Here is a 24,042-nt window from a genome sequence, read left to right as displayed (position 1 = left end):
GAGGTGATCGAGCATGCAGGTTTCCCAGGAGGGGTAAAAGAGGGTCCTCCATAGCCACATCCCATGCGCACTTAAACTGTCAGTTTCTCAAATTTCTCTTACTTTCCTTCACTATGTTACCAGAATGGGCTACTTTTTCCCCTGAGGAGTGGATGTAAATTCCAGCAGCATGAGATTACTTGCTTGTTGATCAGTAAGACCAGACCTAGCACTGAACTTGCTAGGTTCCATCCTCCAGTTTATCTTCCAAATTACTTTTGCTTTTCTCTAAGTTATCATTTTCCCTTTGTTCACCGTCTTCTAGGTGGGTTTTAGTCCTTATAATAGTAATTATCTGTAACAGTGACTGTTAATTTYGTAAGATACCACTTTACTGGCCTTTAGATATAATATATATAAGTATACAAGAAGGTTCTAGGTCCTCCAGTAGCAGTGGAACACAGCTCAGCTTCAGGAGGGTGGAAATTTCATTTCATTTGAATTTCATGCTTTCTCTCTGAGTGCTCATATAACTTGCCTAAAGTCATATTTGTAAAGCTACACAGATTCTTATTAGGTCTTTACAAAATAGCTTTAGAGAGGCACATGAAAAAAGTTAGACGCCTAGCCTCTGTGCCTGCTGTTATAAACCCAGAAATGTCTCATAAGTCTTTGTCCATTCTTAGCTGAGAAAAGTAAATACCAATATTTTTCCCCCATAGAAAGTATAGTATTTCCTGACTGAAGATAAAAATGCTAAAAATGGCAAGGTGCTTTAATCTTTTGTTGGTAAGAAACTGTATCAATTTCAATTATATTATATTATGTTATGTTATATTATGTTTTATATATTTTATATATTTATAGAATTATTATATAATATAAAATACTATAATATATTATCCTAATTCCAGTTATCACAGATAAGTATGTCTTTGTTTTTAGAAATTATCTTTATCTTTAGAAAGTTGGTGATGTTTCCTTTCACTTATTTATCCTACTATCTTCACAGTTAAAAGTTAGACATACAAGCTCCTGACATATTTGCCAGCAGTTCTTCTGTTCTGTAATTATTTCAGGATTAATTTTACCCATCAGCAGTGGCTAAACACAGGTGGTAAAATGCTTGCAAAGGATATCTTCTCTGTTTTAAATTGTATGAAGCTTGATGAAATTAGTTTACTGTGGAGTGACAAGTAAAACACTAAAATGTTGCTCAGTTTTTCTTCTTGCAAAAAACTTCTTATTCAAAAAAAATTCTAGCCATAAAGAATGACTCGACCATATAATATGTAATGGAAACTGCTGTAATCAAAAGAAGATTTCACGTTTCAAGTCATTTCTGAATTAGAGAAGCTTAGGAAATGAGCGAATGTGGAAGCTTCAAAGGTTATGCTGCTTAATGCAGTTATTTGACTGACTGTTATCATTATTTATGATTCAAAATACACCTTCTAGGAACTATGTAGTGTTTTCTCTTTCATATTCTTATTCTTCTTTACCTCATATTCTAAGCCAATCTTTAATTCTTGTCTTGTCTTGCTGTTTTCTTCCTTTTCTACTTCAGCTTGTTCTGCAAGCTAGCTGCTCTTGTTAGACATAGGATTTCACTTTTCGGTAAGTTGTTAAGAAAGATCTTGACGAAGTTAAAACTATGAAGAATATGTAACATTTCTGTAGTAACTGAAACTTGTCACAAACTATGGTCAAAATTCTATAAAACAATGATAAAATGAAGATTACTATTTCTGGTGTAATTGGTGAGAGCACCAAACAGGCCTCTGAAGGCAGCAGGTAATAGAGTATGTAAAGTGTTGGAGCATGAATAAATAGCAGCTTCTAGAATTTTCAGACTTCATTAAAACCTCATGCTTTTGCAGTTACTTTTAGTTTTTCAAAAATCCTCTTACATGAATTCTTTCAATTTGTGTCATCCAAATGTTGAATCTGGTGTATTAATTTCTCAATAGTTTAGGAGAGTGTAGAGGGGAAAAAAAAACATACCTTTTTCATAGGTACTGGTAAGAAAGTTATGAAAGAAAGGTAGATACTACAAGATACAAAATTTAAAACCAAGTTCAGAATGTTGCAGTGTCAAGAGATGAAAATGAGCCATAAGTAGTAGACACCAGTTGTTATTTTCTCTTGTGTAGAAATGGACTTACAAAACAGAAAGTTAGATCTAGGAGTAGACCTCTCTCTCCCTCCAGTGACTGGAGGTGGAAGACTTATGTCCTGTTTAACCTCTGCACCTGCAATAGACTGTCCTACATTTGCTATATTGCTCTCAAAACATATATTTTTATTTTTAAAACAGGTAGTGATTCTGCTACAATGGTGAGCTGCTTGCACATCTTAGCTCAGTCTCTTGACACACGGTAGGTTTACAAAATTTCAGCATGTCAGTACCAGGTACAAACTATACTGGTTTCACAGTGCTCCTGAGGAGCAATTGGATTGTCTTTATTTTTTATTCCTTACTTGTAATTAATGATATTAGCAGCATAGATACTTCAGATATTGACCTCAATATTAGCAGATGTAGGGTTTCATTCACAGTTTTCTGTTCACCATCACTAAAACATGAAAACGTTGAAAGCTTCTTGCCACCCTTTCTATTGGCATGTGAAGATTTTATTGGGAAATATAAATGACACAAAATTTGGAACTTCAAGTATCGGTACCTGTAGATATTGGGAGAGTTTAGTGCATGGTTGAAAATTTGGGATTAGAAGTGCACAGAAGGTATTAATATATGGGCATAGTTACATTTTGCTGGCTTTTACTGATTACCATTAAAATACTTAAGTACATTGAAACACAGGATTGAGGGCCAGGATAGTTTTCCTATTGGAGCAGTTTTCTGGCCTGGTTATGTCATACAGTGGCCTGACAATGAACTCGTGAATAACAGTGCAGAAAAACTTCGGTAAGGAGTTGGAGAAATATGGAAAAAGATTAAGAAATGGAACTGTGATGCTGACATTGTGGTTACCTTTTCTAGATGTAGGGTGCTTTGAAGACAGCTAAGAATGTAGACTGACTTGGATACCTAGTCCATAAAAATGCAAAGGTTAAGACTTACCTTTCTTGAGCTTGTTGTACAGAGGAATCTTCTCACCACCTATGAAGGGAATGGTGATGTTTGTTGAAAGGACACTCTCATATTTGGAGGCAGATCACAAAAAACAGGAGCACAAGACTGAGGGAGTTCTTTGTTGTTATTATTTTGTGAAATATTCTGAGTTATTTGTTGCCTCTACTGCTATGTAGATGCAGCTGTGCTTTTCAGTTCATAAAGTTCATTGATACACGTGTATCTTCAAAGACTGGTTGAGTGTAACCAACATGTATTTGTATATATCTGTACATATAGTGAAGATAATGCAAAATTAATTTTGCTCTTTATTATTTTTCAGAACTGTTATGAAATCGGGATCTGAGCTAGTTAAAGCTGGATTGCGTGCCTTTTTTGAAAATGCAGCTGAAGATCTGGAAAAAACATCAGAAAATCTTAAACTTGGAAAATTTACCCATTCACGAACACAGATCAAGGGTGTTTCACAGAATATTAATTACACTACAGTAGCGTTGTTACCTATCTTGACATCAATTTTTGAACATATTTCACAGTATCAGTTTGGAGTTGATTTACTTTGTAAGTCTTGTATTTTCTTTTTGTGTTTATTATGTTATAGTAATGCAAACACTTTTAATAATGAACGTATGAATGTAAAAGATGAAATTCTGCTTTCAACACACAAATATTTCCAGAATTAAAATTGAAATTAGCAGCATTTTGTTTTTAATATTTTGATGTTAATGGAATTGAGTACTTTATTTCATGTTTAAACGTAATACTCAGTAAATTTCAAGTTGATTATGTGCAATATTTCTTCCAAACATTGTGAGAGAGAAATTAGAAATTCCCCTTAAATGTTCCCCTACCTACTGTGTTGATAATGAGACTAAAGATTCCTGTAGAAAATAAAATTTAGCTTCTTTTTGTTACATGTTTTTACCTCATTAGATTAAAATGAGAAAACTCCCATTATTACTTCCTTGTGGTTTTCCTTACTTTGGAAAGTCATTTTAGTTTCTTTTAATTTAAAGTTTCTTTGCTTTTTAACATCTTTTAATTTAAGATTTGCACATACTAATGACAAAAGAAGTAAGTAGTTCCAATTACTGAAATGTCTCCTTGAGGTTCAGGAGTATGCTGAACTGAAATCTCATATTTGGGGAATCGCAGTTCAAAAGTAGAAGATAATTAAAAGACTGATAGCTATGAAAGGATTTTCTATAAGGTTAGGAGCCTTTAGGTCAGGTTCCTTGAGGTTACACAAGGAGACTGCTGTGGTTTAACTTAAAATTATATTCTGCAAATGTGATTCTTTGAAATATTTTATTAACAATTATCTGCTGGCCTGTTGGAATGTCTGATGATCTGTTAGGTTATGGGATGAATATAGACACTGGCTACTGGAGAAATTGAAAATAAATAATGCAGGTGTGCAGCACTGGCACAGTGTAAAAGTGTTTTGCAAAATATATACTAAAAATTTTAGACACCATTTATCGCATTGCATAACATATACTTTGTTTTAGACTTAGGAAGTGGCCTTTAGATGAATAGATACTAATAATCTTCTACTTTTTTCCTCTAGTGGGTGATGTACAAGTTTCATGTTACAGAATTCTATGTAGCCTCTATTCCCTTGGGACTGGGAAGAACATCTATGTTGAAAGGTATTGGATAAAAAACTCACCATACAAAATTTTCTCTAGTTTAGGAATGCATTGTTTATCTAATAGAGCAGTTTGAATGAAAGGTGAATCTGAAACAGCATGAGCATATTTAAAGCGCACTTTAGGTGGAATGTAGTTGCCTAAATCTTGGAGTCCAGTTCCACACAAAAAAAACAAAAGCAAACAACCCACCCTGCTTTAATGGCCAAATGTCTGCAGGGAGCTTAGTTTTTCCCACTGTGAAAGCTAAATTTTTCCATGGGTCACCATTAATGTTCCCAGAATTTGGCTACTGCATGTTACCAGACACATTGTTGTGGTAAGTAGGCCAAGTACTTAAGTGTCTGTCTCACACCTGCGGAATAGTTAACCTGAGCATAAAACCCAAAGGGACCTAAGTATAGGTAGGGATTTTGTCAGCCTTTATACAGGAAACCACAGTTACTTGCATTTTAAAGAGTGGTGCCTACAATTCTTTTAAGAATCTAGTAGCTACAATGCTCTCTAAAACATGGATTTAGGCCCTTTTCCATTAGAAGAGGCTCAAATCCACATCTGCTGCTTCATAAAAGGGAGCGCTGATTGTTTGTCTGTCACAAGATAGGAGCAGAGGCAATCATAACCCTTCCTTATTCTTCTGAAGGCCTTATTTTAGACACTTTACATGATCTTTCTTATAATTAAAAGTTTAAGATTCGCAAGATCTGAGAGTCTAAACTGGAAGAAATATGATTCTGTAGTCCAATTAGGAGAGCGTTTGCCTAGGAGGAGGAATGCTGGGCTCCACTTCCTTCTTCCCAGAGTTTATTCAGTAATTCTTTAATGCAAAATGCAAGAGCAGTCTGATGTACAATTCTTCTTTCCTCCCACTCTTCAGGCATATAGCTGTGTGCATAAGCTCATCCTCACATATGTGCACATTCAGTCATCCATCAAAGGTTACAAAATTACACCCTTTCTTTGTTCTTCTAGACTTGTAAATCTTAAAYACACTGACACAAATCTGATAGGAGAAATAGAAAGTGCCTTAGCAGTCAGGGTGTTCTCACAGAAAATAGAAGGAGATTATGTTTGAAGTTGCCTCTGGATGAGACTATCTTACAGCCCAGGCCTCCAACTTCATTGGCAAGTCAATAAGCTCTGGACAGTTATATTAAACATGGGTGTTAGTAGCATCACCTCTTTCTACTTTCCTTTCTTGGAAGGAAAGAGTGATTGGGTCAGAAATGGAAATGAATTAGTCTCTTAAGGCTGTGTGAGAGGTTTCCAACTGTGGATTTCGCTTAGTTTGTGTGTCACTAGTTTCACTCAGGCTCTTAAATTGAGGCTGCAGGCAGGTATCAGTGTCTAGGTGGGAAGCAGGATTTCAAACATACTGCTCAATATTTCAGGAAAATGTGAAAGTGCATGGTTGTGCTGCTGTGATTGGTTACCATTCTTCAGATTTAGGATCAAAATGTAGTTTTTTTCCTAGTGAACTTGGCGGAGACATTGAGAAGTTTTACCCTGCATTGTAGGATGAATCATCGTTCACTTTTCATAGGTAAAAAAGAAAGAAAGAGCTCAGGTGATTCTACAAGACTCTCTGCTCCTGGCGATCAGGACTGACAGTAATTTGGATTGCTGCTGCTGCCCTGTTGTGACAGACTTTCATTTTCAAGGATTTTATCCTTTATACTAAAAGCGTTTAGCTTGTTCAGGTTGTTTGAGATGTTTCTGATTTTTGATGTTGGACCTTTCTTCTCTGAATGTATGGCTGATAAATGTTGGRGACTGGATTTAGAAAATGTAGTCTGAGTGCTGCAAGTCCTAGTTCTCTACAGGCAGGTGTAGTGCTATTGCTATCGGCATTCTGACTATTAGGAATCCCATAGCCAAGTACCTAAATCCTCCCATTCACTGCATGGGAAACTGCTTGGGTCCTAAATTTGGGGTTGAAAATTCTGTTCTCCCAGTACTCAAAAGTTGGGTGTCCCTGTAAGGCATCTTGGTTTTCTCCTGGAACTAACAGTTCAGAGAAACACATTTCCAAAGGATTTTTAGCAAAAATGATCAAATATCTGTATCAATAATAAGAAATACAAACTTAACTCCTGCATAAGTTATGAAATGACAGCACATTTATGGTTAAGTATGTAGCTAAATATAAATAAAAAAATGATTTGCTGTGTTCAGTCATACTGGTTATCCAGATAGTTCAGTTAAAGGCTTCAATTTGACCTATTTGAGACTGCTCGTAAGGTAGGCTTTGCAGACAATTCAAAAAGGTCTGTTGTAACAATGATATAATAGGGAATGCTTCTTCCTAATTACCATCAATTAGTGGTCTTTTATCTTGCTTTGGTTTTTCAACATCTTGATTGATTTGGTGGTTTCAAGCTTTTTCCACTCCCTCCAAGACTGGCACATCAGCCTCTGACAGTTCATCCTCATGCCTTCAAGCTAATATTTCCAGTTGTCTTCCTAACATATTTTGTCTAAAGGATTAATTTAGTTTTTCTTTAAGTGTCTTTTACTCCATGGTAGTCTACTCAATCACTCGCTTCCCTGGCATATTTATGGGTTCATAGTATGCTACTATATTTGCTTTCTATATCAGTGACTATCTGCTCTGAAATTTTCTTCATATCTGTTAATTTCTGTCTTTCAAAATTATAGGCTGCTTTCCATTGATTTCTCTCATCCAGGGCTTCCCCATGACAGACCATATCTGTTTACCCAGAGTAATTTTCTTATCCTTGTTGTTTAACCATTTATCTGTTCTTCTTTTGACTTCCTGATATCCTCCTCCTCTATAGAAAGATGGGTATGCATTTTGATATTCTCATTCGTGTGATTAAATAGCCTTTGTGGGTTTGATGTTAGTCTTTTCAAATTACTTGGGTTTTTTTTATGTGTACGAAGTTTTTTCTCTTTTGCCTCCAATGGCAGGCGAAAATGTAATAAAGTTTCCTTTTTAGGGGGTTTTATGAAATCTCCTGAATTTATAGTATGATGTTTTTCATTAAATTTTAAATTAGAAGAGAACATTTTTGTGCACAAAAATATGATTGCAATTGTAACATCAAAACCTTGTTTTTTAATGAAATATTCTGTTTGCTATCTGTGGTATTATTGCATCATGTCTTTTATTGCAAAGCGTATCTTATATGAATGGGCAGAATGTAAGAAAAATCATCTAGATACATAGTGCATAGTTTCTTTTTATTTTTGTTGGCTTTGACTTCTGCCTTTTTCATTTCTTCGTTGGCAGTAAAACAGCAGCAAACAACAAACTTGTTTATTTTTTTAATAAATGCACTGTAGAGCGACCTAATGCTCATGGCTGTTTTTCTTTCCAACTTTTTGTTCTTCTTTCTCTGTATATATTATTTTATGAAAAACCTGCAAAAGAAAAACTTGATATTATAATCCATTAATTAAAAAAAAAGTGTCCTAAACATAAAATTCACTTGATAAGCCATGTTTGCATAGAATAATCTTTTCTTTGTTTTAGAAAAACTTTTTTTTTGAAATTCCACTTGATCTCACATACACCCATGAACTACAGTTGTGGAAATAATTCTCTAGAGAGAATGAATGAATGCTCACCCTTGAAACAGAGTAATTTTATATAAATCATGTTCTGTAATATACTAAAATGAACATAAATACTTTCATAATGTTTTTCAGTCTGGTAAGGCCATTGTTTTTGCCAATTTCTTTGCATAATCTGTCCCTCCTGCAAAAAAAAAAAAAAAAGAGAGAGAGAGAGAGAGAGAGATTTGCATATCTCTTTACATTCTTACGTGGTTGTGAAATCAAAATTTATTTAGGCAATTAAAAATGAGATGGAAGGAATGACTTGAAAGAATCTTAACAGGACTGTTATCCAGTCATTTTGAAAATTTCCAAGCATGTGCATTCTGCAGCCTCTCAGTTTGCAGTGCCGTTCTGTACATTCAAACATTTCATATATAATGCTTATTTTAAAATGGAATACAGGTCTTCTCTAAATAATTTTTTAGGTCTTACCCGTATGCAGAGCCAAATTATTTCAGTATTTAGGGGTCAGGAATATGAAAAATGAATTACTGGTACTGGTATCTTTCCAAAGCCTGTCTTTTTTGATGCTACTTTCAATTTTAATTGCTGATTTTTCTTCATTAATCCAGAATGCTACAGCCAGCAGATATCCTGTCTTCTGGACAACATTTGAGGAACAGTTTACCTTTAATATAAAACACATGGGGACAAGGGGGTTTGTCTGATTTTTACCAGGTTCCTATTCCACTCTAATTTCCAATAGTTTTGTTTATGCAAGAAACAGTTTTTCAAAATAGTCAAATAGTTCCTGATGTATTAAAAACGATAAACTGAATCAGGAATAAGTGTCAATGCTGCTTTATAGTGCATGCTAGATTTTGAAAGCCTAGTGAACGACTTTTCCTCTCAGATAACATTTATTATCTGTCATATACAGGCAGCGCCCAGCACTTGGTGAGTGCTTAGCATCTCTTGCAGCAGCCATTCCAGTAGCATTCCTTGAACCTTCTCTCAACCATTACAATCCTCTGTCTGTCTTCAACACAAAAAGTGCAAGAGAAAGAGCCAGTAAGTACTGTTACTCAGGCAACAACAACCAAAAAAAGGTGTTTGCTCCTCTCCGAATAACAGAAAGAAATTTTAATAAAGAAAAAATGAATATATGGCTCAGTAAATAACTCCCACTGCTAGTCTTTCATTACTTGCCATTTTAGCCTAGCTCTCCTTTATTCAGACTGTGTTAATATTGTTCCCTTTCTCCCAGCATGTGCGGGTATTTTTCTAAACACGTTTGAATTCTTTTCCGAAGTTGCACACAGTAACATTTGAAGCTTAGTCTAAGATCACATCCACATTATAAAATGTTTTAGAAAATTCTACAATTATCTGATCTTACTGGCAACATGAAAAAGGTGCATTTTCTTCCTTATTTATGTGATTAGGAAAAATACATACACTATCTTATTGTCTTATCCAGTACTCCAGTGCAGTTGTGTATAGGGAACTTCCACTGAAATCTGATTACATGAAACCTTAATCAAAGAAGGAGGAGTCTTTCTACTAACACTACAAACTTCTTCACTTGCTGTTCTCTCCGCTTACTCTTGACTGACTCTCATTGGCATTGACCCATGTAAGAGTCATTACCTGCCAAAATAAGATCTTGAAATTTCATAAATGTTCCTTTTGAAAAAAGAAAAGAAAAAGGATGGATAGATAAATTCCATACTGCGTCAAATGGTGTTCTTTCATATAAAAGCCGTTAGGGAAAAGTCTGTGCTAGACCTTCCTCCCTGACAGTTTAAGCTTACACAAGCAGCAATGGTGGAATAATAATTTTGCTGAAATGACTAGAGTTAGATTATGATGAGTTATTAATTGCTGAATAGGTACTCTTTGGTTTTTAATAAAAACCTTTGATAATTGGAATTATTTCCTGGCTCTTTTTTTGTGGGGGGAGGGGGAGCAGAGGGGGTTCAACTTTTCTCTGATGTGGGTGATTTCAGCTTCTTCAGCTCTTAACACACTAGACCAAAAATCTCAAACTAAGCTCTTCTTCTTTGAGGGAAAATCTTATGAAGGAGGGATGGAAGTACACAAGTGCAAGAAATATTCTGTGCCCCACCTTACATTTGAATGTAATTGAGAGTTCAGAAGAATGAAGCTAGAAAAATTACGAAAGAGGCTGTTCTTGAATGGTCTAATTAGGCAGAAGTTTCAGTAAATGGACAGAAAATCCTGTGGCTAGGAAAAACAGCTTATCTACCTGGTTTCCCAATGAATTTATTCACTCCTTATACTTTAAGTTTCAATAGTTAAGTCACCATTACTGAAATGTAACCAACTGTAGTTAAGACTTTTCATGGAGAATGGTCTAGAAGAGGTCAGCATGAATCTGAGCTGGGTACACTTGAGTTTTATCTTACCCATAATTTTGAGCTGTTTGCAGCCTGTTTGCAAAACCTGTTTGTTTCCTGATCCCTGTGATAGATTTAAACTTTTGCAGGTGGACATGAAAGTTGTGAATGATAACAAAAGCAATGGCCAGAGTTTATTTAATATTGTTATAAGTTCTCAATCTTGCATTTTTACATAGCTAGTCTGGTCATGTGACAGCTGCAAGTGACCATATGGAAAGAATTTTGCCATTTAAGCTTTGTGGCTGCTATTGTCTTAGTCAGTGTTATATGCACATCATCAGCAAGGTATAATTTATGAGATGAGAGACTTGTGCGTGTCCCAAAGTCTTACTATAGTCATGTCTGCCCAAGATGGTGGCAGAAGAAACCTGAGTGACAATGTTGTTTCTGTTTAGAGTTTGAAAATAGATGAATGTAGATGCTCTCTTCATTTTGTTAATTAATCTTTTCCTTTTCTACCCTAACATGCAGTTTTAGGTATGCCTGATACAGTAGAAGAGATGTGTCCAGAGATCCCTCAGTTGGATGGACTAATAAAGGAAATTAATGATTTAGCAGAGTCCGGTGCCAGGTATACTGAAATGCCTCATGTAATTGAGGTTATCTTACCCATGCTATGCAACTATTTGTCGTACTGGTGGGAAAGAGGGTCTGAAAGTATGCCCGAAAGTTCTGGGCCCTGCTGTACTATGATAACATCTGAGCATCTGAGCATCATTCTGGGAAACATTTTGAAAATCATCAACAACAATCTGGGAATAGATGAAGCATCTTGGATGAAGAGAATTGCAGGTAAATACTTTCAAACAGTAATTGTATCTAATAATGTGTAATTACTTTGCTACAATTTATCGTATTACCCAGTGATTTAATAATAATAAATTTTAATAAAAAACAGCAGGAAGAACTCAGGTTAAAAGTAGGTAAGTAACAACACGAGAAAGCAATTTTAATTTAAAAAATTGTATTATTTATTTTTATGCATGTATCTTGAGCACCACTGCAAACCGATATGAAGAGATAACATCCAAAACATTGATTCTCAAAACTTCTACCTGACCTTGAAGATGCCCTATTTCCATAAATAAGAATTGTTGACCTAACAGTATTGATACTCTGTTGTGTAGGCTGCTGACAGCAAGATGCTAGGCACTCATGTATTTTTGCTGGGCCGTACACACAGAACTCCAAAGTATTCGTATTTCTGAGCTATATGGCACTCATCTTTGGATAACTGGTCCAGTTGGTGTGCTCTGAGCATGCCCTTTCCCACGTAAAACAAAGGCAGGAGATGGAGCCTGGTGATGACCATTCATCCTGAAAATCAGATTTAAATCCTGATCTCCATCTTTTCCTCTGCCTGCCTAGTTTTGAACTCAGATAATTCTTCCTCAGAATATTTTTTCATTGATACTTTGATTATTCAAGTATGGAGCTGTCCCCAAACCTTTTCATTAAGCAGTTTCACTTTACATAAATCAATAAGTATTCCACAGGAGCAGGGATGAGAACCTGATCATCAGCTCCCCTTTTCCAGAATCCTAGCAACAAGGCTGTTTTTCCCTTTTACTATTGCTCTCCTCAAAAATGGATATTTTGTTTTAATGTGGATTGGAACAGCTTCAGTAATAAAGAGTTCCACTGTGAATTACTGGGTAATTTTCTAGTTACAAGATCATGGAGTACAAGGAATCAATAGCGCTTTTTGTAAAGAAGTAGATACATAAATATGAGAGATGGTTTATGACTATGAACTCTAGACATTGATTAAAGCCTAATTTCATTTAGATTTTGCTTCTTTTCCTTAAATTTTCATCTTTTCTTGGTGTTTGTCTGTAGCTGATTCAGAGAGCTTTCTATACAACATACTGTTTTTTGACGATCTAACCTTCCTTGTGCACTGTATAAGAGCCTTAGTACCTAATTTGGAGTTGTGAATTCCATTAAGTTTCAAGACACCTAGGAATTAAGGATTGCAGTAGAGATCTCAGTCTTCCTGTATATTTTGTTTATGAAGTATCAGGAAAAAAGAGAGAGAAAGCATATATGGTGAAATAATCCTAGTAGTAACCAAAGTTTAGAAGGAGTTGCTTTGCCTGTCCGAGTAACTGTGCCAGCTATTAAATGAGCAGAAAGATGTCTCAAAATACATTCATTTTATGACATTTAGTAACTACCTAAAGAAATTTACTATATATAAATTTTATCAATCATCTTAAATACTGTAGGAATGTAATATGCTATGAGGTAATTAAAAAAATCTATGTAAAGGTAATCATATTTGCTGCTAAATTTTAACCCCTATCAATACTGGGTTTTCAGTTTTTCTGTAAATACTTGGAAGAGCTCTAGCTTATAATAGGGATTTCAGTGAAGTTTAGTAAGAAGTTTGCTACTTAATTGGGGAGATCAGTGCTTGCATTTTTGTTGTGGCTGCATATTCATGTAAGGAGATAGTGTACTGATATGATTGTTACAGGTACTTTTACAACTCAGGTGGTCTGCATTATATTACTAGTGCATCTATAAACTAGCTCTGTGATCTTGACTGAGTCATTTACCTCTGTATTTCACTTTGCCCAGGTCAAAAGAGATAAAAGAATTCTGTCAGAACACTTTTTTCAGATTACTTTTTAAATTATATGCAATAAAAAATCACACCATTTTCTGAGGTCTTTGTGTCACTGTTCCTATTCTGTTGAGATTCTAACCAAATTAGAGATGTGACTTGCCAAAATTATAATAGTTTAATTGACCTATGTAAGATTGAAATACATATAGTCTGAATTCTCAGTTGCTAGATTTAATCTCACAGTGCACACAGGTATTACAAAGCTATATTAATAGTTTAATTAATGGTTTTATGGTACTCCAGTACTGTGTGGAGCACTACATACTCTAAGTGTGTTGGAACTTTACAGTTCATATTAACATAATTTCAAACATCAATTGTGCATTAATTGTAGGATTATATATATATTTTGTGTATAGTTTATGCTCAACCCATCATCAGCAAAGCCAGGCCAGATCTGCTGAAAACTCACTTTATTCCAACATTGGAGAAATTGAAGAAGAAAGCTATAAAGATCGTGATGGAAGAGGAGCAGCTRAGAGCAGACAATAAAAATGATACCCAAGAAGCTGAGCTACTCATTCTTGATGAGTTTGCTGTTCTTTGTCGAGACCTCTACGCCTTCTATCCAATGTTGATTCGTTATGTAGACAACAACAGGTGAGTAAAAACTAATAATTAACTCCAGATTTAATAGTTAACTTACTTGGAGTCCATGTTCAGAAAGAATATAATGAATTTAATGCTGTATTGAGAATAGGATCCTGAGTATTATAAAATCCTTAACTCACAGGTTGATGTACCATGTATTTACACCTGTTTTTCTCACATCTTTTTGTTTGACCTGCTTATGTTATATCTGCAGTATTACAATGGAGAACGCGTATCTTGCCTCAGTTGAATCGCTGTATTTGTAGGTGATACCACAAAGATGATTATCTTTTGTACTTTTTTAAGAAGGGAAATAAAAAATACCTGGACACATTGTATTGCCTTTAGAATGATCAGGAGGTTTTCTCCTCAGCAATTTACTGAAGGAATATTCTGTGCCTACTCTTTTCCTTTCCTTTGTCCCAGAACATGCCTCCTACGTATTCTTCAAAAGAGTTTAATCCTATCCTTAAGAACATTGTTCTTTTGTACACAGTCAGTGTCCACTTCTTACAGTTTTTAGATGCTAATACATATCTGGCTAGCTAGAAGCATTTTCCTTGCATGCATGATCATTTATGCTGTGAACTGACACTGAGAATCAGTTGCTCTCTCTAAGTTAACTCAGGACATTATTATGTCAGACCATGTTTGCAAGGGAACACTTGCAGTTTTAAAAACATGAAATTAGCGCCGATATAGAGAAATCCGGCTAGAAACTCCCTACAGCTCTACCCACTTATTCACATCTCTGTTCTCTTTCTCCTCTTCCCATTATAGTTGTCTCTGTTGGATCACCAGAGAGTTTCCATCTTGTTACTTTAAAATAAAAAAAAAAAAGGAGAGAGAAAAATACTAGGCAAAAGAGTATTTATTTTCCAGCTGGTCTGTTTGCTAGTCTGGTCCACAGAATAGGCACAAAAATATGTGCTGGCACTGTGTGGAAGGGAGATGGTCAAAAATAAGTAGGCAAGAATTAGGAATTTGGATGGAGACTGGTTGAGGTGCCATGAAAAACAGTCTTTGTAACCATGCTCATGGAAAATTGAAGTGATTCTAATTAAGTTCCAAAAATATAACCCAATCTGTTAAATGGAGTAATAATATCTMTATTCAGTAGTCTTACTTTAAATTTCTCTTGTTTTTTTAATCAGAGCCAATTGGCTAAAGAAACCAGATGCTGATTCTGATGAACTCTTTCGAATGGTAGCTGAAGTTTTCATCCTGTGGTGTAAATCACATGTAAGATGAGATGTGTATTTTTTCCTCCATTTTATTCTATTTGTAAATATAAATGTGGTACATACAGATGATTTAAACTTCTGGTGATTTTTCTTTTTTTTTCTTCTTTTTTTTTAGAATTTCAAAAGAGAAGAACAAAATTTTGTGATTCAGAATGAAATCAACAATTTGGCATTTTTAACAGGAGACACCAAGAGCAAGATGTCTAAAGTAAGTTAATAAAAGTTTTCAGATCACTTAAATCTTCAGCATGTGTTTAATAGATTGTATGAGAACTCTGAAAGTCTACCCAGATTGCTGCTGATTTGCTGATAGAAGAAATTAAAAGCAGTATTGCTTCTTGATGATAAACATGAAAACTACTCTGAAAAAAAATAAGTTATTTACCTTAGATTTAGTTACTAAATATCTGTCAAATAGTCAAAGAAACAAGATAAAATACAGATGTTGCTTTGAAAAGGTTACACATATAAAAGAGTGTGTGCTGTAAAAGCAGCATGTGGTCTTTCAAAAAAAAATATCAGGTAGATTTTTCTGTGAAAAATAAATGAAGCATTGTCTGATCTTGTGGGCGCTAGTCAGTATTTTTCTGTTGACTTTGATAGAGGCGTGCTGCCTCTGCTTATACCTCTTTAGGCATACATACAGTGTACAGGATGTTCACTGTTTGTCTTGTTGCTTTTTAATGACCACACTCCTTCCTTTTTTTACTCGTTTTCGTTATCACAAGGTTCCGACATGATGGTTGCAGAACACATTTTTACCTGTATAATGGAGAAAATGGATGTTGTCATAGTAAAAATGTCTTATTGACATTAACTGAGGAAGATTGCCTTACTCATAACAAAATCTACAAGTCAGTTGACGTAATTCCAGATTAGTCTTGATGACCATAGCAAGGACCTGTTGTTTTATTCATATTTATGCTGTGAGAAATCCTACTTTGAAAGAATTTCAGAGGAGTGGTGGGTTTTGTTGTTTTGTGTTTCCCTGTATTTTGATTCTGTCTGTAACTTAGCTACCGTGAGTCCAACTTTAGACCACACTGAGTCAGAAGAAGTACGCCATTACATTTCTTAACTCTCTGAAAAAACATGTTTGCTTCTTTTCTATTATAATTTTTGAGTTTAAAGTTTTGAAACTTGCTTGAGGAAAAGCCATGTGTTGGTAGGTTTACGAGTAAAAATACAACATTATCTGCTTCTCACTAGTTCGTGACCGGTGCTGAATGAGGATTCAGACTCTATGGAGAATTCCATATTTGGAGAAAATAAATTTTTTTACACATTTTGCTTGTTTTGAAAAGGCAGATGCTTGAAATTGTGTGATAGATCTGAAGTGTTTGTGTAATTTTCAATATCGAGATGAGTAGTGAGCACAGTCCAGGTGAAGTGAGGATGAAATGCGCACTAACATACTTTATCACATGGCTCTGCAGTTTATCCTATGGCAATCACCACACGTATATCATACATATGCTTTGACACTTGTACATTAGAATTGGTTTGAAGAGCAAAGAATTAAGTCTCGGGTTTTTTTGTTTGTTTGTTTGTTTTTAAGGTCATGATTTTAAGGTCATGATATATATTTAAGGTAATGATAAGTCAGGTGATACATTTTTTAATCTAAACTGCATCTTACTGAAGTACTGATAAAATGATGTAAACTATTGGTGGTGTGTTTTAGCCAGTCTGGCATGGCAGGAATGACAAAATAGCTCCTCACAAAATAAAGAATATGTATCCCTAATATTGCTCTGATTTGAATAAAATCACAGGAATTCAACATCAAGAAACTATATAAAACAAATTTGAACGGGTTTGCTTTTGAGATTACATTTTCAATTACCTCTTGTGTATATTTAAACAATATAAATTTGTACATAACATGGATGTAGATGCATATGTAAATATGCTTTTCTATGTATAGGTATACCATACAGGGAGATTATAAGTCTTTTTATATGCATATAAGGTTTTTGTAAGTAAAGCAATATATAAAATCATGGTGCTTTTGGATATTGTGCATGGTTATTGCTAGCATAGGAACATAACTAATGGATTRTACTGGTCATGAATGAATGTTTTGTTAATCTGGTACCATATCTGCAGGAGTGACTGCAGAACAGCTGATTGGTTTAGATAAGCATTTGGTTCATGGTGACTTAAATAGCATGAGGCGTATTTTCGAAGTGTTGTGTTGGTTTTCTATATGTGGTTTCTAACTGGGAAACTGATAACATTTCTTTAGATATAATGTAAGTGCTGTTAAACCAGTGCATTCATTAAAGCGTAGATCTGAATAAATTTTTTTAAGATTGCATAATTTAGAATAAACAAGAAATTCTTTAAGTAACTGAATTTCAGGATTTATTGTAAGGTTTGTTATTTATAGTTTCAGGGAGTAATCAGTAGACTAAATTACATTAGAAAACATTATTTTTATGGTGCCTTGTTTAGTATTAACATTCAGCTGAGGAAGTAGCACTTAACACTTCCTTCTTCATTATCAGTTCATCTTTCGTCACATTACGTTTAATGGTAGTAATTACATCCAGTATTTATCACACATGAGAACATATAAATAAATGTATATATGAACGTTGGCTATTAATAGTCAGTCCAAGACAGAACAGCTTGGGGTCTCTTTTAAAAGAGTAAAGTCCCATACGGGTCTCAAGCTGCTTTAAGCAACTGTCTGCCTCACAGCTGAGCCTTTCCCTCTCCCTACCCCCCGGACACAAGATACAGTGATAGTACTAATGTGTAAGGCATGATATAAGATATCAGGCTTGGAAGGTTCTATATCTTTATATGCCTTATATACAAAAATTATGCAGACAATGAAGGATTAGGATTATGTTATTTTTTAGTAGCTAATAGCAGTGGTAACAAATGATTCACTGTTACAGTCAAAAGATCAATACGATACCCATTATATTTTGATTACACAATATTAATTTTGTTAATCTTTATTCAAATAAATGTATTAAAAGCTGAGCCAAGTTTTTTAATTTTTCTTTTCTGAAAAAATGGCAGCAGATTGCTCGGAGGGGAATGGTAAGTTAGAGAACTTTCAGTCTGAGAGAGACTGGTAACTTAGATTGCAATGAAACAACAGATTTGTGACAAAGTGTTGAAATGGAGAATTTAAGCTCATTCAACTTCACTAATCTGTTATTTTTCAAACTCTTCAAGGGTTGGTTGATATAGCATTTTTAAGATGTAAATGTGTTTTACAGCTAATTTGTATGAAAGTCTAAAATATATACCTTCACATGTACATTATAAATGTGTAATACATATGTGGGCAATTTCTCAAGCAATACTGAGTAAACTTTGGAATCTAAATGAATGTGTTCTTGGATATGTGACCTCAGTTGCTAAATACTTGCATATCCTCCTGAAGTTATATTTGATTGGCCCTCATTACTAAATTTTTGTATCTATTTCAAAACCACATTTGGATAGGCCTATTATAGAAGTCTCAGGCAGTCATATAATCCAAGTTTGTATTACAAACACCACAGCCCTAACTTCATGGAGTAATGGACGAATGTTCTGGTTTGTGCCCATTTATAATATGTAATACATATTATTTGAAAATTTGTGTTTATTCAAAGACTTCATGTGTTAGTATTTTCTTCAAGAATTTTAACTCTCTTCCTTGATACTATTTCAATTGCATAGAATACATTTCCTTTAATTATGTTATGGTAAAACATGAATGGTTTACTTTTATGGTCATCCCTAATAAATAAAATGGAATTAACCTCATTTGTTTGCTTACCTTTAATGTTTGCCATTTCTGCACAGCATCTACGTATTTCACCCAATTGAAATTTTCAATTAAAATTTGCTATTTGTTTACATATTCAAGAGTCTAAGATGCTTAATGCGTAATTTGATGATTAGTCTTTCATTCTTCATTGACTTGTAGCTGTTTTTCTTTACTATGTGATATAAATATAGCAGGATATAAAGAGAGATATTAATTATAGCTTGGCTTCAACACTTTGAGGCCAAAAAGGAGACATATTAGATGCTTCAAGTGTGACAAGAAAACAAGGTTATAATGAGAGTAATCAAGAGAAGAAAAATAAAACCGTGCTGAGCTGTTCCTCCTGGTTTTTTTTCCCCTTTTTTTTAACCGACAGTTTTCTATAACATTTTACCCTGTGCCCAGTCAAGGGTTCCTTTAATTACTGGTGGAATTTTTTTTATTATTTTACCGTAACTACATAGTTTTGATGTTATCTTTGTAATTTTACATGGCACAGTGATCTGGATTTAAACTGCAAACGCATATTTATTTAGGTGTATTTATATATTTATGGTATTACATAATAAAGAGGAAAAAAAACCCTGAGTATTTGTGAGTGTTACAGCTGTGTTCTCAAAATGGGTACTGCTGAGAGACATGAGCCTAACTCTGGTTTTCTCTCAGGCTGTCTACAAAACACTAATATTATCCTATACAGTGGGAAAAATACATCTATAAATGACATGCTGCATCTTCCCAGTGGTGTCTTGATTTTCATTTCTATTTCTAAACATAATTTTTCTCATACATATTTTTGAGGAAAAAAGGTGGAAAGGATTATACTGGTGATAATTTGAATATTTTTTATTATTGGATTAATCAGATTCCAGACTTCCTCCTCCTCTTAACAGTACTGGGAAAAGATGCAAAATTTAGTATACTGATACTCACTCACTATTGACTTACTAGATGTACTACTTTATCTGCTGAAGTAACAAATGATACTGTCTATTTTGTCATGCTGAATAGCAACAGATAATTGTAAAAGATCAATTGTTTAATATGGATTAAGTTGAATAAAAATAATGACTTTGCTAAGGTATCATTTGATTATACATTCACAGACTATTGTTTTAGCTACAAACTTGCAATATTTTTACTATCCTGGTAGAGCTGAATAAGTTTATTACTAACTTGTAAAATTATCTTCATTACATCTCTTTTACTTATGTTTTTCCCTTTATTTTTCTTTCATACAGGCCATGCAAGTAAAGGTACAGGTCGAAGTGCATGACGTGTCTTTGTTTTAGTTTTAGAGATGATCAGGCTCCAAGCATTCTTTCCATTGATCATAGCAGTGGCGTCACAAAGTGAAGGCCCCGGCTCCACCTACCATGAATTTTCTCATGGTTAAAGTGGCAATATTTAATCAGAGCAGCTGAAATTCCCTTTAACACACCCACATGCTGCTTTGATGTAAAAATGTAGTTAAGTTACTTTTAATAATTTTTTTAGATACGCTTTCCCCCCTCTGCTGTCTTTCTGCCTTCTGGGTTTTTTTGGGGTTAATATATTGAAGCAGATGTTGTAAGAAAACTGCCTAAGTAGAGTCATCAGAAATATAAATTTGAATTATATTGTTCAAGAATAATATATTGGAGAAATATGCTATAGCCTTGACCCTGTCTGTAAATGAATAAAATATTACATTAGATCTAATAGGTTCAACTTAGATCTAGGGTTCAAATCCTACCATGTTTCCAAAATTAAAAAAAAAAATCTTTCCTGAGCAGACAAGGTGTGAGGATGATTTTGAATAATCCTTGTTTCTTTTATGTAATGTATGCAAAGATTGTTTTTTCTCCAGTGAACCGTAGTCCATCTTTGCATCATTCATATTATCTTTTTTAATATGAATTTAATATATATCATTGCTTTTTGACCTGTGGTGTGTTTTTCATTGGTGAAGCAGAACGAACAGCAAAATAGAGCATAAAATCTATTCATCTTTCCCTTCTTAGCCTGTCCTGAGAACCACATACTATGATGTGAAGAGTTTTTAAGCAATCAGACTAGAGGCATAAGTTAAAAAATTAACAGATGTGTTAAACTAGCAGGTCTGGTTTCAGGCTTTGCTATTGTCAGACTTCCCCAGGTATAAGGAATAGGGTTTATTGAACACTGTCGTGATAACTTTGGAGAACTGATTGCTCAAGGAGGATTAGAAATACTAAAAATATTAGTCCCAGGGTCTTGACTAACTCTAGCCAATGTTTTAATATAAATAAATTCCTCCTTCTTTTTGATTATATACTGAATGATTCTGAATCTGCAGGAGAATCTGTAATTCTCATTCTATATATGTTTGTTGAAGAAATTTCCACTTCTGTGTTTAAATCCTCAGGCAAGTTAAGATTACTATGTGCTGTTAGATAACCAGAGTATATCATTCTAATTGTTTTAGAAGTTCTTTTAGCACAGTAAATTATTTAGGCAAAACATATCTGATTTAACACTCTACATATCAAATGAAGGTATTGTGTTTACTCATATAGGTGCATGTCAGAACTGAAAGAGACATAATTTTATTGTCATTTCGGTATAGATTTCTCTCTGTGACTCTACTTACACGTTTATCAGCAAGAATTGTAATTTAATGGACAGCAGAATTTGATGACAAAGGCAGAATGGATCTTCTTTTCATGCTTTAAAAACATTTTTGGTTTAAGTTYGTATATGTTGTTTATACCTAGTTGTTAATCTCAAACGAAAATTACAAAAATTGGATATGTAAAATGACCTTCCCAAGCATAAAGATGCAGAAAAGTAAAACAGTCTTTCTCTCTTTTTTTCTTTTTCTTTCTTTTTTTTTAATTTTGGTATTCCTTATGCCTTATTCAAGATGCATGGTGACGCCACTGGATCACAGTGATACATTGTGGCATTTGTTTGTCTGCTATCAATGAAGAGTAAAAATAATGTCATTATTATAGCCATTACATCATTGCTGTTGTAGAAAACTTTTTCTAAGGCACTTCCAAAAGCAAAGCTTTGAGGCAAAGTACTCTCTTGCAATTGTTAGTTCCTTAAGAAAGGAAGCCACATCCACCGTGTGTTCCCTCTGACCTGGTAAATGCCGTTAACACCAGCTATATACACAGTGATTCACCATCTAGAAGACACCATTTGCCAAAATTTACCACTGAGTAGAATATGTATGGCTACCTTTTTTCTTCCTTCAGTGATTATTATGAGAATGGTGTGGTAATAATTGGTAAATAATGAATTGCAATGGATTCTGCTGTATCCTTATGTGGAACTCTGCACGATACTATATAAACAGTAGCCAGTAGAATTTAATCAACAGAGGGAAAAGGATGTGGAGGGTTAAATGCAAGCATTTGCTCTTTTGTAGTGTTTTATAATACTGCAGGCCTAGTCCTGAAATCTTGTCTTAGGCAAAACTCCCCTTGAGTTTAGTAGGAGTTTAATCTAGGTACAGAGTTCAGAACTGGGCTATTTTTATGTTGTTGTTGTTTAGCATATGTTTATTAAATATATGGGTCTGTTTTAAGGGGTTTGGTTTGCAGTCTCATAAATGAAAAGTTATGTGTGAAGTGTTGTTGTATGTTGTCTGTTGTAAGTAGATAGGGCAAATGTTATTCTGTTGTGCTGTTTACTTCTCTGTCTCTTTTGTTTTTCTCCTTCTATTACTTATGATCTCCAAAGCTGCAGTAGGCTTCATTTTTCATCCGAGGGTTAGTTACATTAGCCAAGGCCAAAGGACAGTGGTTTTCCAGAGACACTAATTCACTGGCATTTTATTGCATTGAATCCAAGCCTTTTAGATACTGATCTTTTTCAATTGAAACAAATCAGATTATATTCATTCATCCCTAGATAACCGTGTCTTCATTTAAACCGTAGATAACCACATCTTTATGCAAGTTTCTAACAAAAATGTACACAACCTGAATCTGTCTCTGTAAAATTACAAACTAATAGTGTCCCCTAAGACTGACTCAGTTTTTAATTCTATGGTTATTTCTGATTTGAGAGGTAAATAAGATCCAGAAAATATATGTAGATTCATATGTATGAATGCACACAAAACTATTAACTGCTATTAAAATATTACTATTACTGCAGCTTCTGCATTGGTGCATATTAAAAATATTCCTTTACATTTCTTACTCAAGACTGTACTTCCTGCCTTTAATTTAACATTTTTAATTTATTGTATTACATCAGGAATATAGTTTTTTTTGGACCATTAGGAGAAGCATGTGTTGGAAAAGTGTGTGATCAGAGAATAGTTACAATTTACCTTTCTATTTTTTAATTATAGTCTGGAGGACAAGATCAAGAAAGAAAGAAATCAAAACGTAGAGGGGATTTGTACTCAATACAAACTTCCTTGATTGTAGCTGCACTTAAAAAGATGCTTCCTATTGGCTTGAATATGTGTACTCCTGGAGATCAAGAGCTCATCTCTTTGGCTAAGACTAGATACAGCTATGTAAGTGTATACTTTGCAATATAAGTACAGCTGCAAACTGTGTTTTTACAAGACAAGATGGTGTGTATAAACAGCTGAACAAATATATTGATTCTAATACATTATAATTTAAATTATAAATATATAAAAGCAAAATACTGAAAGGTCATTAGTTAGCATTTATTCCCTTCAAAGTGTGATTCTTGTTTTGTGCCCACAATTAAAGAAAGCCTTTTGTCTTCCCCATCCCTCTGATAACTTACATACTTTGAAAACAAAAGAAATTAACTTTCAATGTTAAAAGAATAACTGTTCTTTTGCACGTTCTTGTGCATGTTCTTACAAAATGAATCGTAATCAGAACTGAAAAATACTTCTGCCTTCCTACAGAGGGACACTGATGACGAAGTCAAAGAACATTTACGTAACAACTTACATTTACAGGAAAAGGTAATGTAAAAAAAATCTGATTTAAATATACTGGTGTAGCCTTTTTAAACATGGATGTTGCACTTGTTTATCGTCTTCATGGTATTTGATAAAAGAAAATGAAAAGCTATCAGAAAAAAATGATATTTTAGCATTTCTGGTTTTTTTGCCATAACAACTAGCTTCTTTCTAGCTTTGGCTGGTATTTTTAGGTT

The 24,042-nt window shown here is 34.2% G+C and overlaps 1 protein-coding gene across 1 annotated transcript in view; it reads left to right on the top strand.

The window, feature by feature from the left end:
• Positions 1–24,042, top strand: part of RYR3 (ryanodine receptor 3) — a 267,401-nt gene that overhangs the window by 199,194 nt on the left and 44,165 nt on the right. Inside the window, exons 61-72 of the mRNA XM_026076056.1 lie at positions 1,547–1,596; positions 2,297–2,357; positions 3,399–3,637; positions 4,647–4,728; positions 9,191–9,321; positions 11,145–11,465; positions 13,665–13,905; positions 15,051–15,138; positions 15,256–15,348; positions 20,160–20,174; positions 23,249–23,419; positions 23,789–23,848. Of these exons, the coding sequence (XP_025931841.1) occupies positions 1,547–1,596; positions 2,297–2,357; positions 3,399–3,637; positions 4,647–4,728; positions 9,191–9,321; positions 11,145–11,465; positions 13,665–13,905; positions 15,051–15,138; positions 15,256–15,348; positions 20,160–20,174; positions 23,249–23,419; positions 23,789–23,848 (1,552 nt within the window). The remainder of the gene's footprint in view (positions 1–1,546; positions 1,597–2,296; positions 2,358–3,398; positions 3,638–4,646; positions 4,729–9,190; positions 9,322–11,144; positions 11,466–13,664; positions 13,906–15,050; positions 15,139–15,255; positions 15,349–20,159; positions 20,175–23,248; positions 23,420–23,788; positions 23,849–24,042) is intronic.

This window comes from Apteryx rowi, unplaced genomic scaffold (assembly GCF_003343035.1).
Source record: "Apteryx rowi isolate R43461 unplaced genomic scaffold, aptRow1 scaffold_424, whole genome shotgun sequence".
Taxonomy (NCBI): domain Eukaryota; kingdom Metazoa; phylum Chordata; class Aves; order Apterygiformes; family Apterygidae; genus Apteryx; species Apteryx rowi.
This window is presented reverse-complemented; position numbering and strand designations above follow the sequence as displayed.